Consider the following 17,388-nt stretch of genomic DNA (forward strand, 5'->3'; position numbering starts at 1 on the left):
ATTTTTTTCCCAACGAGACAAGATACCAGAAATAGTTAGTAGTGGGGGAAAAACAACATATGAATAATGTATCGGCTGTATTAGTGTGCTAAGAGCTAAACTCTTTCCAGGAGCACTGGAGCTAATGCTGCTCAGATGCAGTTCTTCACACATGCATACACACACACACACACACACACACACACACACACACACACACACACGCACACACACACACACACACACACACAGGCACGCCTGGTGTGGGCTTGCTCGCGGGGGTTGGGGGCAGACCAAAGAGGAAGGAGAGAAACAGCGAGAATGAGAGGTTGAGGAAAAGAAAGAGGAAGACAGTAGAAGAGAGGGGTGGGGGGGGGGGTGAACAGGCCCCAAAGACACATTGAGGAGCACCATGCCAGAGACACCCCATCTCCTCCAATGACACCTCTGAGACTCTGGGTAAGGGGGGAACAGCACATGCATGCATATGCTGCCTGCTACCCAGAACAGTGCAGTACAGAGTCAGATAGTTAGAGAGAGAGAGCAAGAGAGAGAGAGAGTGAGAGAGAGAGAGAAAGAGAGAGAGAGAGAGAGCGAAGAGAGCACCATCAGTGCATACCAATCACACCCTAGCACCCAAGCTGGATGGCAAACAGATATGGTGGAGGCAGAGCGGAGCTTCACAGCATGCTTGGAGGATATGGGGGCAAGGTCTCTAGCTTCACTGGGACACACAACTCAAAGTAATAAATAAAGAATATATTCACAAAGCCAGTATCAGACTAGTCACCACTGCATAACTCTTCACATTATAGTGAAGAGTTATGCAGTGGTGCACTCTTCACATTAACAGTACTCACTAACATCGTTCATCAAAATCACATCTGATATCATTATGTCAGTGAATTAAATTTCCAATGCTTTTATCAAGGCATATATCAAGATTTGTATGATAAGTGGTATACTGCAATATGTGTTATCTACACGTTATCTACCATGATTCCTTTTCTGAAATTAACAATACACAAAGACTTCAATGTAATACGGACAAAATCACAACTGGCCACTGCTGGCAGAAGCAGGTTGGATATTCCCGCTTTTATACACGGACGAGTGGAATCAATTATTAAAAAGGTAGTGTCTGGGTTTTTGACATGTGGAATAGTCTGGAAATACTGCTACACCTAAAGGGAGAACAGGCTATAGCTTGAATCTATTACAGACAACTATGAAGTAATTCATTCTAAGGAGCCAGTTCTAGCAGTATTTGCAATGACATTTAAACACAGGAAACTGGAAATGTAGGTTAGGCCCTCTTAATGTACTGTACATGTAATCTAAACACTATTAATGTGAAAAGCTGGCATACTATTTGATGATTTATCTTGGAGTAAAATTAGTGCAATGAAACTCTACAGAGAATATGGAGCTTTCAGAAAAAGACGGTATATGAGAAATTGTTACTCATTTAACATAATTATATTATATGATGAGGTTGCTGAATGTATAATAAATCTTGCAAATATAAATATGCAGAAGATGAAAAGATAAGAAAACAAGTCACAAATCTTTTATGTAAATCTAGATTTTGTTTCTCATAATACACTGATTATTATTGATTATACACTGATTATACACAATTATACACTGGTTATAATACAGCCGTTGATTGTGTAATGTTTCTGACTATTTTTTATCCAAACAGGATAAAAATGTTTTAATAATTTACTCTAGTTTATAGTTATGTCTATATTCATATATATTCCTTAAGGACAAGTTTAATCTAATAGCCTATCGTAGGATAGTATCCAAAGATTATAGAGCGCTCCGCTTTAAGATCTTTGATAGTACCCCCAAATTAATTAATATAAAAACCTTTTATTAAACTCACAGCAACTGCAAGATCGTTATACAATTCGTACAAATTCAGGGAAATGAGAAATGAATGCTGATGATGTATGTTCATACTGAGTATAATGGTCTGCAAATGTCCTACATCTGTAATAACTGAAATGGACTGTACTGCAAGGCTGCTATTTGCACTGATAGCTACTGTGTGCTTCTGAGCAAACTGAATAAATCATATCCATGGGGAATGATGCAATAACAACGAGGGACATAGTGGGTTGTAGAAACTATGCAGAAACAAGTCACGTTTATAATGTGACATAAATATAAAGGTGCATGGTGTCATTTGTGGTCCCTGTAGACAAACTTGTACATGTACTCACACAAATGAGTTCTTTCCACACACACACACATACGAACACACACACACACACACACACACACACACAGAGATGTGCACACATACACACACGTTCTCTCTCTCTCTCTCTCACACACACACACACACACATATAAACACATTTAACTCAAAGCAGGGTCACTGAAAAAATCCACGGATTCCCATCTTGAATTAAACAACACACTGACGGTTATAGATGGGGAGTAGCTGCCAAAATTTGGTCTGGATATATTTTTCTTACAGTTCAAGGTCCATGCAAGGAAAAGCTCCCATTTTCATTTAAATGACTTGATCTCCCTGACCCCAATTCTCTGGGGTGGTGGCACGACACTGAATAAAACCTCAACCGTCTGGCCCTCCCTCCTCGCTCAGATGGACTTCACCACAGACAACGTGTGATGGAGGACAATCCTCTCGTGCTGGCATTCAGACAGTGGGGTGTCTCTCTCGTCCATTCACATTAGATAACATATGGCCTCTCTCGCAATAGGCCATACCCTTTCAACATTAAAGGTGCGTTGGATTTTGGGAAGGATAACCTTGGTTTTTAGATAAGAAATGCAACTATCTTGGTGGCATAATAATAATGGTGAGAATAATTTACAAACAAAACCTAAAACAGAAGTCTTAGGGCAGCATATTATATCTTAACTGACATTACTTTAAATTGCACTTTCAAAAATATATACACTTTATACAGTATAATATATATAATGCAAAAACATGTAAATATATCTGGCTCAATATGAAGATATACCATCTCACTGTTATTTCAACCACAACTTTTAGAAACACTGTAGCAAGACAACTAATATTAACCTGCAAATGCAATAATGTCAAGAAGCTGACCAGACCATATACAGTACTTAATTGAAGAATGTATGACGATTACCTATAGAGTTTTATTTGCAAAACCAAATGGCACACTGCATAGATGCCAAGCATTACAAACATGATTGATCGTAATTAAAACTGATGATTAACCTACATATTAATAAGCTCATATGTTTTTATAATAATAAGCTAAATATTTTTTCCTTGATTTAAATTTATGATACAACAATGAGGCCATATTTATGGTTATTGTCAGTTTCACAAATAAGTAAATAACCAAATAAACACCAACAATTACGACAGTGGGGTTCACATATGAGGGATATGAGCTCCCTCCATGATGCTTTGTGAGTTTGGCATGACCCCAATTATATTTCTTTTACACTCCGTTTCATCCATCCTTAAGCTTCCATTTCGAGTTTAAAATAGACACACTCACACAAAAGCATTCACAGGAAGAGCTAGGGAAAGAATGAAAAAAAGAAAAAGAAAAAAGAAAAAAGAAAGAAAGAAAGGAAGGAATGCTATGCTATAACAGCTATGATTAAACATGTTAACCCCTGAAACATTGTGTTGTGTATCTCAGAAGGTGTTTCAAAGTTTCAAACTATTTTTATTTTTACTATTTTGCTTTTTGCGTCTTGGTATGATAATTGAGAGACTGAGGTGGCCATTGCTGCATGTTCAGCCACATATTTAAGGTAAGGCATTTTAAAAACACACGTTTAATCCAGTGAATATAACCATGGGAGCTTTTAACAGAGAACTGATGTCCTGAGTGGAAGAGTACATTCAGAGTAATTTTATTGCATTAAAAATTACTGTATGTCACCAGCAATTTAGCCATTTTTTAATCTTATTCATAGTGAATTGGGGTGATTTGAAGAGACAGACACACAGAGAAAGGGAAAGGTAGAAACAGAAAGAGAGACAGAGACACAGAATGAGAGAGAGAGAAAGAGAGAGAATGAGAAAGCGATAGAGAGATCGAGAGAGAGAGAGAAATATATGAAGCCAGTCAAAGACGCTGAGAGAGATAAAGAAGACAATGAGAGTCTCTCAGACATGGAGAGAGTGAGAGAGCACGATAAAGAGATGTATAGAGATAGAGAGAAGTACAGGAGGAGACAGGGAGGAGAGGAGTGCCCTTACCCGCTGCGGGGGGCTGAGAGGAGGAGGGCGCGCAGGCCTGCAGCAGGTAGGAGTTAGGGGAGAACTCGTCATCGGCGGGGGGGTCCAGCATGGCATGGGACGAGCTGCCATCCAGCAGGGGCACCTGGCACTCCCTGATGGCCGCCGCGGCGGGGTTAGCGGGGGCGCCGGACGAGGAGGGCGGAGGAGGTGCAGGGGGGAGCAGGTTGGAGGATGGTGTGGGAGGAAGGGGGCGGCCTAAGGAGCATACACAGAGGAGAGGAGAGGGGCCACAGGGTTACACATGGAGCAGGGCAGGGGTGGGGGTGGGGGTGGGGGGGGGGGGGCTCAAGGGGGGGGCACCAGGGTGGTCACTACAAGTACACCATACTACACTACACTACAACAACTGGGTAGTCAGATGGAGGAGCCACGACAGTCTGAGCCCCAGACAAGAAGGCTGTGAAAACTAGCATGGAAAACTAGGGTTTTGTTTGTAGTTCTTGTAGTGCTTCTGAATGTGCCCACTTTGCTAATGTGATTCAGAGGGCCTGATTTGAACAAATTTATGTGCCCTCAAAAATGTCAACATATTGTAACAAAACAAAACATGCATATATAGCACATAATGCGTATGTACATGCATATAGCAAGTGGTTTTGACAACAAACACTAGAGACAACTCCTTTGACCACTGGTTCTTTATTCTGTTTTTTTTTTAATGTTCTTCATTACAGGATTGTGTTTAACTTCTATCCTAAGTAGTAAAGTATTTGTTGTAAAGTTTGCTGTATGATTTACTAATACAGTGTGTGAGATGTGAAATTCCTCGTTCAGGTCTCACATGCTTATCCCTATGGCAAAACAACCAACCCCCCACCCTCTAATCGAACTGCACAACAAGCCTAACAACTGTGGCCACAGCTACCATATAGACTGTGAGAGGAGCAGACAGACTACTGAGGTTTCTCTGAACATAAGAATTTTCTGAAGCACAGACAGAACTGCTCAGAATGTCTCAAATGACTGTGTGCTTTCATCTGCTGCCACTAAAAAAAGGGTTTGCTTTTACTGAAGGAATACAATTGTGCTGTAATTATGAGAAACAGTGGAGAAAAATACTGTATGTACCTTAATAGTGGAGAACAAAAATACTGTATATTTCTCTCTCTAAATAATTGGTTACGTAGTTACTGGTTATAATAACAATGCCCACTTCCATGTTTTTACACTGTCGTGGACACTAGAGAAAATATGTAGCCTACTCTTAAGCCTGGATGTGGCTAGAATGGCACATTCAATTAATACAATGTGGCACATGAGCCGAATGGCAGATGAACCAAGATGTATAGATGTCTGATGGGCTCTTATAGCCCTTGGAGAATGAACAGCTCTCAGATCCATTGTTAAGGGTCAGTACTTCAGTCTTGCTTCTTACGCCCAGTGAGTGACACATCAAACGCTGAACTCTCTTCTTACCTGAAGAGGTAGCATGCCCTTCATTGCACATGTGGCTCAGTCAAGTATGGAAGATAAAGAGAGATGCACACACATCAGGTTCGCCTCTTCACTATCTCACAGCCCATTTGGGTTGAAAACCAAGATAGAGTAAGGTAGGACTGTCAGGACCTGAAGGACTGCCCGCATTAGAGAGTGACAAATTGGGCAGTGAGTAGAGTGATTCATCACTCAGCCCCAGCTGCCCTCGGAGCGATCGAAGCAAACCCGCACGAGCAACCAGCAGAGATGAGCAGACGGGCCCAGAAACACATGCTCCGCTTTTCACATTGCACCTTCAGATCCTATGGCCGATGCTAACAATAAGTAGCCCCCGAGCTTAAGTGCGGGGCTATTGTGAAGTGCCTTCGATAACAATTTCAATTGTTGTTGGCACTATATAGGTAAATACATTTGAATGTAATCAAATGCAAGCAAATAGCTAGCACTAGGCTGAGCATAAGAATGAGCTGCATCCCATTCTTCTAATATATTTTTGGAGTGAGGATGCTGACAGAGCCCCAGCTCAGACACTTAGCTCCATTTCAGCCCCAGTGCTTTCTAATGTTCTACCATCCAACTACACTTCACCCACCCCACTCCAACCCATCCGTGCATTTGCAGTCAGGGTCTCTCATCCTCTACTCTTCTCCCCTCGGAGAAGTGGCCTGCTGGTCAGCCCACCCCCCTCCGCTCCCCTCTCCTCCCCTCTCCCCTGCTGTCTGCTCCAAGGCCTGTCCACGCGCAGCAGGCCAGCTCGTGACATCCGGCAAGAGTTTTATCTGCCAAAAGAACGCGCAGAGGCAGTGGCAGTGGCGGCAGCTGTCGAGACGTGCCGAGGCCCTCGCCCTCTCGGCTGCTGTGTAATTCCAGCCTGTCTTGCTGAAAGCAAGGTAAACCAGTCTCTGCCTGACAAATCGCAGAGCTGCTGGGTATAATCGCATCATGTCAGCCTTGAACTTACTTTCATGCAATGATATTAAAACCCACTATTCATTGTTGTGGTTGCATATCTTGTTATATTGCTGTAATCTTTTCCATTAGGTTTTTGGGAGACGGCATTTGGATTTGCTGAAACATATACAGTGATGCTGTGTTGTAACGAGGCAGGGCCAGGATGAAAAATGTCTGGGGCTGCTGTGTTCTGAACGTCTGGCATGAAAAACTGTCTCTCAGGAGCTCAGTGCTACAGTGTGCTCGACTCCTCATGTTTTTTTCTGCCCCTCACGTTTGTGAGAAGCGAATTCTTAAAATTCTCTCATTTGCTTTTCAAAGTCCTCAGCCATCTCTCAGTTGGCAACAATAAAATGGCTTCTAACCTCGGTGCTGGCGGAATGCTTTGTGTTGACAGAATGGATCCCAAGGGAATCTTCAATAGACTCTATTGCCGATGAATTGCTGCATTAGTCGGTTAACATATTGGCATTTTTACTGTGAATCATGATTCAATATTACCTCTGGCCTTAACCTAGGTTACCTTGAACATGAGGCTCTCTTCTGTAGGCTATTCATTATGCCACCAGTATTGTTAGGTACAACACAGGACTGACAAATATACTCTAAACAGAATGCTCACTGCTAATAATGAGCTGCTGGTTGGTAGAAGGGACATTTAAAGTCCAAACTGACCACCACACACTGCACGCTGACTTTATAATTAGACCAAAATAATTAAGTCAGTAAATGCAGTATGGCAGTCCATTTTGCCTTTGACAAATATATACTTTTAAACTTGGGTATTAAAGTGCTGTATCATCTCCAGTTCTTAATTCTGCTTTCAAATACCAGCTATAATACCGGTCAGAGTCATCGTAATAGCGACACAAATCATTTTCTACAGGGATAAATGTTGCTTGGGAAGTCACAGGATGCCGTTATATGCAGTTATGCAGTTGTCTGGTTTCAAACCCTGACGTGATCCTGGTGCTATTCGATATGACAGCTTGCACTAATGCAATATGACACCGGTGTCAGAGAGATTTGACCTCTTCCTCTTTAAAATCCCTCAGAGGCAGAATACGTTGAGCTGATGTGTGGTCCATCCGTTTTCTTTTTTCAGTGCGGCCACAAAAGTTTTTTAACAGACACACATGCACCACTAACACTTTTCACAGTATGACTCAACCACCGCAACTGTCGAGAACAACTTTGTAGTGACTGAGTGTAACATGATGGGGGCTTGTGTGCCATTGAGTGTAAACATAACCGTGTTTACCAACAACTCAGCATCCGCTCACACTCCCCCAGTGAGATCAGCCCTCATCGTCTGAGCTCTGCTAGCTTGTTAACGGGAGCTGTAGACTGGTTGTGATTCGCCGGCACTGTGGGTCACCACTGCCATAACCAACATGGGGGACCGCACTTCAGGACTCCCCTCCCGCCATCACATGTTGGCTTTTAATAAATGTACGATATAAATTACTAATCACATTACCAGCCACGCCGCTGCGTTTGAAGTCAGCATGTGGAGAGAGAGAGAAAGAGAGAGAGAGAAATGCTATTTTTATCCTGTTGCAAATGAAACAAAAGTGCCCTACTTTTTCTCTCTCCAGCCTCCACACTGAAAGGCTGCCCCCCCCCCCCTCCCTGTCTTCCTTGCCTCCATCCAACCATCTGTATGCTGTCCCCCCCACCCCGATGTGGGAAGTCTTGGAGATTTATCTGCTTCTGTGAGGTTCAAAGAAGCTGGGAAATCAGATTCCTCCTCAGAGTGTGAGCACATCACTAACACCCCCACCACACACACACACACACACACACACACACACACACACACACACACACACACACACACACACACACACACCAAGAGCCCCATGACCAGTTTTAATTTCATATCTTTTCCTGTTTGAACTTAACTCTGACAAGAAAGTCTTCCCTTTCCTTACTCCATATCTCCTATTGTCCTATTGAAGCGGAGTGGATCCCTTTTCACTCTGCAAAAGTGTTTCCCAGATGCTAGCAACAAGAAGCTCTCATCAACCAAAAGGAAGAGTAGAAAAAAATGTAACTGTTGCCTTTGAAGTGGGAGATAGATTTGGTCACAGACACACCATATTGATGCCTTTTTTGAAGCAGATCCCAGCGGTAATGACTTCTGAGTCACTGGCTTCTGATGGTACACTTATCACATGATTACACACTATTCTAATGAATTTAGCACTGAAACGGAGCGCTTGCTCTAAATTCACAACACGGAATAAGAGACTGATGAATCACACTTTTATTATCCTCTCCCCTGGTATACACCACAGCCTGGCCATACAAACAAACACATATGCAGGTTATCACACACACATACACACTCACACAGACACACACACACACAGACACAGACACATACATACACACACACACAAACACACTCACACACACTCACTCACACTCTCTCTCTCTTATACACACATACACATTCACACACACACTCACTCACAATCTCTCTCTCTCTCTCTCTCTCTCTCTCTCTCTCACACACACACACACACACCCACAGCAGTAATTTGGTGTCCTACTAATAAATTATTAAAAATAAACCCATGCTGTCCGGTGTAATAAACGTAAGCAGCGCTGAGTTATGCAGCTGCAAGGCAGATGCCAGTCCCACTCGACACCACTGGCAGCCATGTCAACTGGCGTCTGGAGGGCCGACGCTCCTGCCTGGGGGTGGGAGGTGGGGGTTGCGTGGGTGGGGGGTCGGGGTGATGGTGGTGCCACCCGTCTCTGGTCATTATTGTAATAAATGCCCTGGCCCTGCAGGTACAGAACAGAACAGGCGTCCACAGGCACGCCGGGGACAAAGGGGCACAGCGGGCACAGCGGGCGCAGGCCGCGGCCTCGGCTGCAGGGCAGGAGTGATTGGCTCATACCCATGGCACTGAGGCAAGTGCAGCGCGGCTTTGCATCATCGGCGCCCCGGGGGAGGAGGGAGGCTGCTGTGGCGGCTCCCCCTACAGGGACCTGAAGCCAGCCGGAGCCTGCTGCTGCCTCATACAGCACAGCGCTGCACAGCATACATGAGCACACTGATGCAACACTCATACCAATAAACACTGAGCTGCCTGGAGAGGGATCTTTGTTTTACACACACACACACACACACACACACACACACGCATAGAGCCATAGACACACAAATGTAATCCTTAAATGAAATGCTAAATATAGCACAGAGACATGTTGAGAGATGGGGATAAAAGTAGAGTGTAAACAGAATGTAAATGAGCACAACCATGAGGTTGTGAGAAGCAGAGCTAGAGCACTGTGGATGAAGGCCATTTTTAATTTGTTTGCTCGTACTTGCATTGGCCAGTGTAAATTGTTGGTTGTACAATACTCAGTTTGGGAATTATTAACTCATAAAGAGAATATATGGCAATTATACTAATTGCAGGATGGACACACGCCTTCCCTCAAATTTGTGATGTAGGCTAAGGGATTTTAAAAAAACCTTCCACCTTATAGTTTTGCCAGCGACTGGCTATACTTCTATTTCTAAAAAAATATAGGTCGATTTCATTGGTGTTACATCTAAACAGAGAAGCAGGTGAACAAGTAGAGGTACGCAGACAGGCTTATGTCTTAAATTTAGAGACAGAGGGGACATGGTCACAAGGATTTCTCAAACACCTGCCGTTATTCTCATACAGGATTAACACAACCCTGTGGTGAAAAAAGAATCTTCAACAGCATAATGCTCTTGAGCAGATGGAATACAAAGGAGGAGATCAGCAGAACCAGAGAAAAAAAGGAAGCCACGCAACACCACGCACACCACTCACTCTGACTCTGATTGCAATCACCATACAGCCACCTCGCGCACTTTGGGAGCGTCCTCTGATCTTTCATTTGATAGATGGAATAAAACCGCGGATAAATCGACAGAATCCATAATGCGGCATCACGCAACGACGAATGCAGCTGAAATCACAACGATGGACAAAGTCTACAATAAACTTTTTTTTCAAAATCAACGCATGACCATTATGTTTTCTGGCAGTGATATAGACCCCCTTTAACATATTCATGAAAACGGTAGAAGGCTATTTAATAAAATGTTTATGAATACCTAAAAGTTGGAGTGCGTTGCCGATTAAAATGCTAGCCTACTGTGAATACAAGCGTTGTAAACATGATCATAATAACCAATGATGTAGGCATCAATGAACTCATAAAATCGTAAATAGGTCACCCAAACAAGTACTGTCAGAAGAAACTTCAGCAGTGCATCAAAAAGAAGACAGACTTGACTACTGACATCTAATCACCAGCGATTTTGAGAGGGGAGGAAACAAACATACCTTTTCTTTTCTCCATACTGCTCACCCGGGGTTTCTACTCATCCGGCAGATCGTAACATTCCTCCAGAATCTCTCCTCTAAGCTCGAAGAAAACGCCGCGGCTTTCCTCTGTGTACTCGCGCAATTCAAAGAAGCGAAAGGCCAACGTAACAACAACGTAAACAGTCGAATTGTTCGTTCTTAATGCGTGTCTACAAAGTCTCTCTGATAGCTATTACAGCCGGTAACATGACAAAACGTACAGGTAAGCTCCGGGCAGGTCAGAACGATTCACAGACTGGCACGAGCAGAAAGCTCGCGCGTAACGGTGAGCGCAATGTGAGCGTGGAGGCACAGAGCTGATTTGAATTTGAGCCCCTCCTGCACCAGCAGCATCTCTCTCCCTCTCGCTCTCTCTTCTCTCCCTCTCTCCTTCCCTCCTCGCGTCATCTGTATCTCCCCTATCCATTTTTCTTCTCTGTCAGCCACAAGTTTCCAAAGGACAAAATGCAGTCTACGGTTTTAAAGGGGTTCTTGTACACACTGACCACGTTCAGTCAGTCACCAATGGCACAAGCACTGCTGTAAGATTACAGATCATTAAGATCTCAAAAAAACAGAATGATGTAAATAATTGGTCCCCACCTACTAAAGACAGACACACCATTCAAACAATATGCAACAGTGTGTAAATATTGATATAATGCTCATTAATTGATATGACAGAATTGTAGGCACAGATTTTTTTATTTTTCACTTGGTGCATCTCACCAGGGTTTTTTTTCAAGATTTTCAAACTATACTGACAACAACTGAGAAAATCTTCAATATTTCCACTGAACAGCGGGAACACAATTGACAGAGTGCCACAAATGCAGCAAATACACAGAGCATCAGGTCTCTTTATAGCACTAGACAGCAATCATCACTAATCCAGAGCAGGAAAAAAATGTCTCTCTTCTCTTGCTCCGGCACCTTCTACTGCGTGGCAACACCTCGGCTGCTTCCAGGAACCCTCGCTATTGTACGACAGCACAAAGAGCGAGCGCTCCTCACGCGTGGGCATTTTCCCCTCATTACCCGAGACAGGCCTCGCTCGCCTGCCACAGTCCTCAAAGCGCCAGGCTCCACGCGAACGGCTGCTCTGCCAGAGACACAGCCTGGCAAGGGGTGGTGGTGGTGGTGAATTATGAACAATAGTGCTCGGAGCAAGGAGAAGGAGGGGGTCGGGGAGAGAAGGAGAGGGTATGGAGGGAGAGAGAGAACGAGAGATAGAGTGATGGACAGAGAGAGCTGAGGATTTGGTGGGAGTGGGTGGGGGTTAGAGGGCTCCAGTCTTTAGATCTGCCATTCAATCTCATGACTAGAAGTGGTATTAAAATGATGGCAGATACACAGTATGTGCTTTGTGTACTGTATGCTTCATCTGTTGACTTTCCCAGAGATGTTATTACCTATTTTCATAAGGGCACATACTTTTGAAGAGGAATTACTCAACCAGCCCATTCAAGTAGTAGCACTGTGTTAATTAGCACTGGGCTCAGTATTGCTGTAGGGAGCAGGTAACAAACACTGATTTTACTCTAAACTCAAATCCGTAGCATTCACTACAATCACACAGGCAAGGGGAACAGACTCACACCACACTTACTTCAGAGTCAGACAGACTTACCAACCCCCCCACACACACAGAGTGTATAAACATCTCTTGAGAGCGACGTGCTAAAACATGTCTTGGCTTTTGACATGTAGTTCTCTCCAGTGGCCATTAGAAACATGAGTCAGCCCTTTCACTCCCTATCCTTCACACACACACACACACACACACACACACACACACACACACACAACACACACACACACACACACACACACACACGCACACGCACACGCGCGCCACGCACACGCACGCCCTGCGCTGCGCTTTGCGCACACGCACACGCACACACACACACACACAAACACACACACACACACACTCAATAAACAGACTAGAATGGACCAGGTTCTGTTCAAGTCTGTTAGAAAAGGAAAAAAAAATCTATCAACAACATTGACCCAATTATTGTTAAATCTCTGGTGGATATCATACACACCCATACCAACTGAACCCTAAAACATATACACAAACATAATGCACATCCTAAATTAATCACTGTGTGTCCTGCAAGCATGCAAACTTGTAAAATTATTTCCACAAACTAAGACAAAAAGAAAGTACTGGAAAAAGTTTGCAGTGGCCCAATAAAATGTACTTTGTTATACTGGCAAAGCAGTCAGGTGGTTGATCCATGTGGCCAATTTTGACAAAGCTGCTGTGATATAATTGGTGCCACAGGCAATAGCTCATCCCATGGGCTCAGTCACTGGAACAAGAACATTACCTCTCGTAATGACCCTCTCGAAGTGGACCAGGGGTCTGCAGCACAGAGCATCAGCAGGGTCTTTATGCTGAGTCGCACCCACCAGCCACTGCAAGGACAGCATCTTTCCTGTATTTCCAACCTAATCTAACAGCATTTAATTTGCATCTCAGGCTTTCAGTGGGGAAACATTATGTTCATAAATGGATTATTGATTTCACTATAACATTCTCCTGTAAAAAGCAGTGGTCAGTAGCTTCACTACTTGTAGCGAAGCTACTAGCTTAACTACATTTCTCAGTAGCTTGGTGGTAGCATACTGTAGCTATTTTCTGAAACAGATAGCTTTTCAATAGCTTCAAATATTTTATCTTTAAGGTATTGTGGTAGATACTCTTTCTGTCACAGAATAGTTTTACAGAGTACACAGTTAGTCACCAGTTTTTGGGGGGGATTTGCCATGTTGAGTTAACTATAACATTCTTTTCTCAAAACTCCTTGAAATTCTTTCTTATCTACTTTTAAGGTAGGGTGTTTTCTGTCACTTTTGCACAGGTACAGAGCTAATCTGCAGCAGGTTTAGGACATCTAGCATATGACCATACAATAACTGGCTCCATTTTCACATCTAATATGCCAGTGAGACTACACCATCTAAGAATGGTCTCCAAGTCATTATATCAAACTCAGAGGTGTCTCTCCACCTTGGCATTGCTGTAGTCACTCCAGGCTTTATGACCTCATCCTCCCTCTCTCTGTCTCTCTCTGGAGGAGAGCTGTGGCTCCTTAAAGAGCGTCCCCGTCCTGCCGATAACACCAACACATTCTCATTCCGGGGAGTGTGCGTCTGTCAAACCAGCACCGCTGCTTCGACTGCACAGAGAAGCCTTTGAGAGCGCAGCACATTCATCCCCCTATTACTTTCCCTCAGTAGGAAGTGTGTGTGTGTGTGTGTGTGTGTGTGTGTGTGTGTGTGTGTGTGTGTGTAGTTGGTTGATGGGCCTGGGAAGAAAGGAAAGTTTGTGCGTTGTCAGCAAGCGTCGCCTTCACATTTGCCCAAGTTTGAATCCCTGCAGGTGTGTCAGTCTGTGTTTAAATTCTCGTTATTTGCCCCCGATACCCCACCTGCCTTCCTCGCTGTGGCAACGTTTACTCTCTCTCCTCCCTCTTCCAGCCAGATTTGTTTGTTTCCATTTCGCTTGTGCAAGGAGTCATTTCCACTGCAGCCCCCTGCCATGTCAAACTTCCATGCTGTGAGGAGTTGCCCAATCAGACAGCACAGGAAGGACTCATTTCACCCACTTGCCCCCTCCCTGCCTCCAAATGGAATATTTCAACACTGCTGGGCATCAGATAAACGGATCCAATTTGGGCTCTGGCTGGTTGTCTTTAATGAAGTCAAAATGCAATTATCTGTAATGTTTTTGTAAGTGGCAGAGATGGTAACTCGTCAAGCGCACACAACCTTTGGGTTGTGTCGCTTCCCCGTACATTGGTCAGACAATGGTCTGAGAATGCTCTGGACAAATTCGGCTGACGTCACACAGAAAAGTGAATATGGCCGTTCATCACGCTGCTGAAAGCTTTATCAGCTGTTAGGATTTTTTGTTTCACTCCCTCATGGCTATGGGACTATTGTATGTAGGAAAAGTAACCAAACTGTACTCTAATGCATATTGTCACCGAATTCTAAAGAGGCAGCTTACAATTTTCATATTTCATAAACTCAATTTCAAGCACCAATAAAGTAATTATGTTGTCTCAGATAAAAGAGTACATAAACATTCCACAGTAGTTGTTCTAATAAAACAAAGTGGGAAGCATAAACACACACACACACACACACACACACACACACACACACACACACATGCACAAACACACACACACACACATACACACACATACAAACTCACACAAAACAATACTGTATTCAAATCATATGCAAACCTGCCACTGGTTTTAATACGATAGAATTGTTATGAACGGGCCATTTAAATTCATGTAATACTGTTTGCACTGAGAAACAACACAAAGAGACATATCATGAGTAGAGATTGTGCTCTCAGCCCACGTTCTGTATGTGGACATGCTGATTTGTCTCCTCAGCCCACTGCAGGATTACCATCGCATGTCTGAAAAGATAAGGCTAGCAAACACATTTTTTCATGATGTGATATCAACTCTCTCTCTCTTCAAAGTGCCTGCCTTCCAGACTAGATTTCTCTTCATAAAGTAGATGTCCCTGCTCATTAAATTTCACTTAGCAGTCCAAGGCCCCTCACAGGGGGGGGGGAGCTGCTGAATCATAGCATCCCATCTGGAGTGGAGGCGAAAGAGGGAACCAGCAGGGAGGCTTCCCCAGTCATTCAGCCTCCAGACCCCAAGCTTATTAGAGGGGAGAGGAGGGAAAAAAACATGAGGAGTCTGTGAGAGGAGAAATGGTGGAGGAACAGGCCAGCAAAAGAGCCCCAGAGAGACGGTAGAGAGCAAAGTGTGTGTGTGTATGTGTGTGTGTGTGTGTGTGTGTGTGTGTGTGTGTATGTGTGCGTGTGTGTGTGTGTGTGTGTGTGCGTGCAAACTGGTGTGAGTGTGCTTGTATGTAACAGTAGGTGTGGCTGGTGCTGGTGTGTGTGCACCTGTGTGTAGGTGTGTGTGTGCACCTGTGTGTAGGTGTGTGTGTGTGTGTGTGTGTGTGTTCTCGTAAACCTCAGTAGGCCTCCCCCATGGAGATATTGAAGCAGCTGGTGGTGGTCTATTCAGAGGTAATGGTTAGGAACAGGCAGCAGGCAGTAGTGGGCATGCCTAAGAGTGAGCAGGGCTCAGGACCACCTCACCTCACCTCACCTAACCTCACCTCTCAGCACACTAACAAACCATCTAAAGCCTAGTTTAAGCTCCTTTTTCATCCGTGAATGGATACATTAGTTTCATACGTTGGTCCGTTGCTTGAAGTGAACAGACAACAAAAAAAATAAGCTAAAAGACCCTTCAGGTTAAAAGTCTGCTCATCTGCAAATGAACATCTATGATTTCATTATAGCCATTAGAAGCACTTTCATCTCAGCATTAGACATTGAGCCACTGTGCCAAAGATTTACAAACTTTGTACATACTTAGGCACAAAAAGGATGTTTACATACTTTGCTGGTGTATTTATTTCTGGTGAGGCAAGCAACCAACATATAAAGCCCTGGCAGCAACACACATCTAGTCATTAGCGATAGCTGGGTGCTAAAGGGCTTCAGCTTATTGAAACCATTAATTGGAGAGTGAGTCATGTCACCTTTCTAGGCGTTAAAAAAGTGCTGATTGAGTGACTCTGATTAATTGCCTTCTGTGGAAAGGCACGGAGAGGCTACCCAAATAAAGACAGCACAGGAACACAGCCTGTCACTCTGCACAATGAACAATGACAGGCAAGACAAGCCAACGAGAAGTCTATTTGGGACGTCTATGTGGCGTGGCTGGAAAAGGGCTAGTTGCAGGTAATTCAGGACATGGACACAGCGCTACTTCAAGTGAAACACCCAATTGCAGGCAAGCCTGACAAAAGTATATTCCTCAAAACACACACCCCTTCTTATTTAAGCCATGCAGCGACTTCAATGAGCGCCCAAGCTGTTAGCACAGGCTTATGAAAATGACCTTCATGTTAGCATTTAAAAAATATGTTGATGCGTGGCGGTACTGCTCTGCTCCAGGCCAGCAGGCAAATCTCAACTGATTTGTAACTAATCCCCCACATCTGGCCCCCACGCTCCCGCCTGAACCCCGCACCCTTGCTCGCTCCCTCACCCCGCTCACCCTGCTTGCTCGGCGGACCTTGGGTGAGGGCAGCGCGCAGGGCCAACCGCCCTGCGCCTTGCCACATCCAACTGGGGAGGCCATCAGGAGTCTGGAGTGGCGAGGAGCACGGTGGAGAATCCGATTAGCCCTCAGCCCCCTGTCTCCATCCTGGAGCCATTATTCCATTACGGGGTGGGGGGCTCCGCCGAAGCCGTGGAGCCACTCACTCTCACTCTCTCCACTGCAAATTAGGGAAACCTTTTTTCAAGAC

The 17,388-nt window shown here is 44.2% G+C and overlaps 1 protein-coding gene across 1 annotated transcript in view; it reads right to left on the reverse strand.

Moving 5' to 3' along the window:
• The window catches only part of tenm2b (teneurin transmembrane protein 2b), a 185,273-nt gene that overhangs the window by 58,352 nt on the left and 109,533 nt on the right, over positions 1-17,388 (reverse strand). The window contains 1 exon segment of the mRNA XM_048270364.1: positions 4,214-4,450. Within this exon segment, the coding sequence (XP_048126321.1) occupies positions 4,214-4,450 (237 nt within the window).

The sequence above is a fragment of the Alosa alosa genome, chromosome 2, assembly GCF_017589495.1.
Source record: "Alosa alosa isolate M-15738 ecotype Scorff River chromosome 2, AALO_Geno_1.1, whole genome shotgun sequence".
Lineage (NCBI taxonomy): Eukaryota > Metazoa > Chordata > Actinopteri > Clupeiformes > Clupeidae > Alosa > Alosa alosa.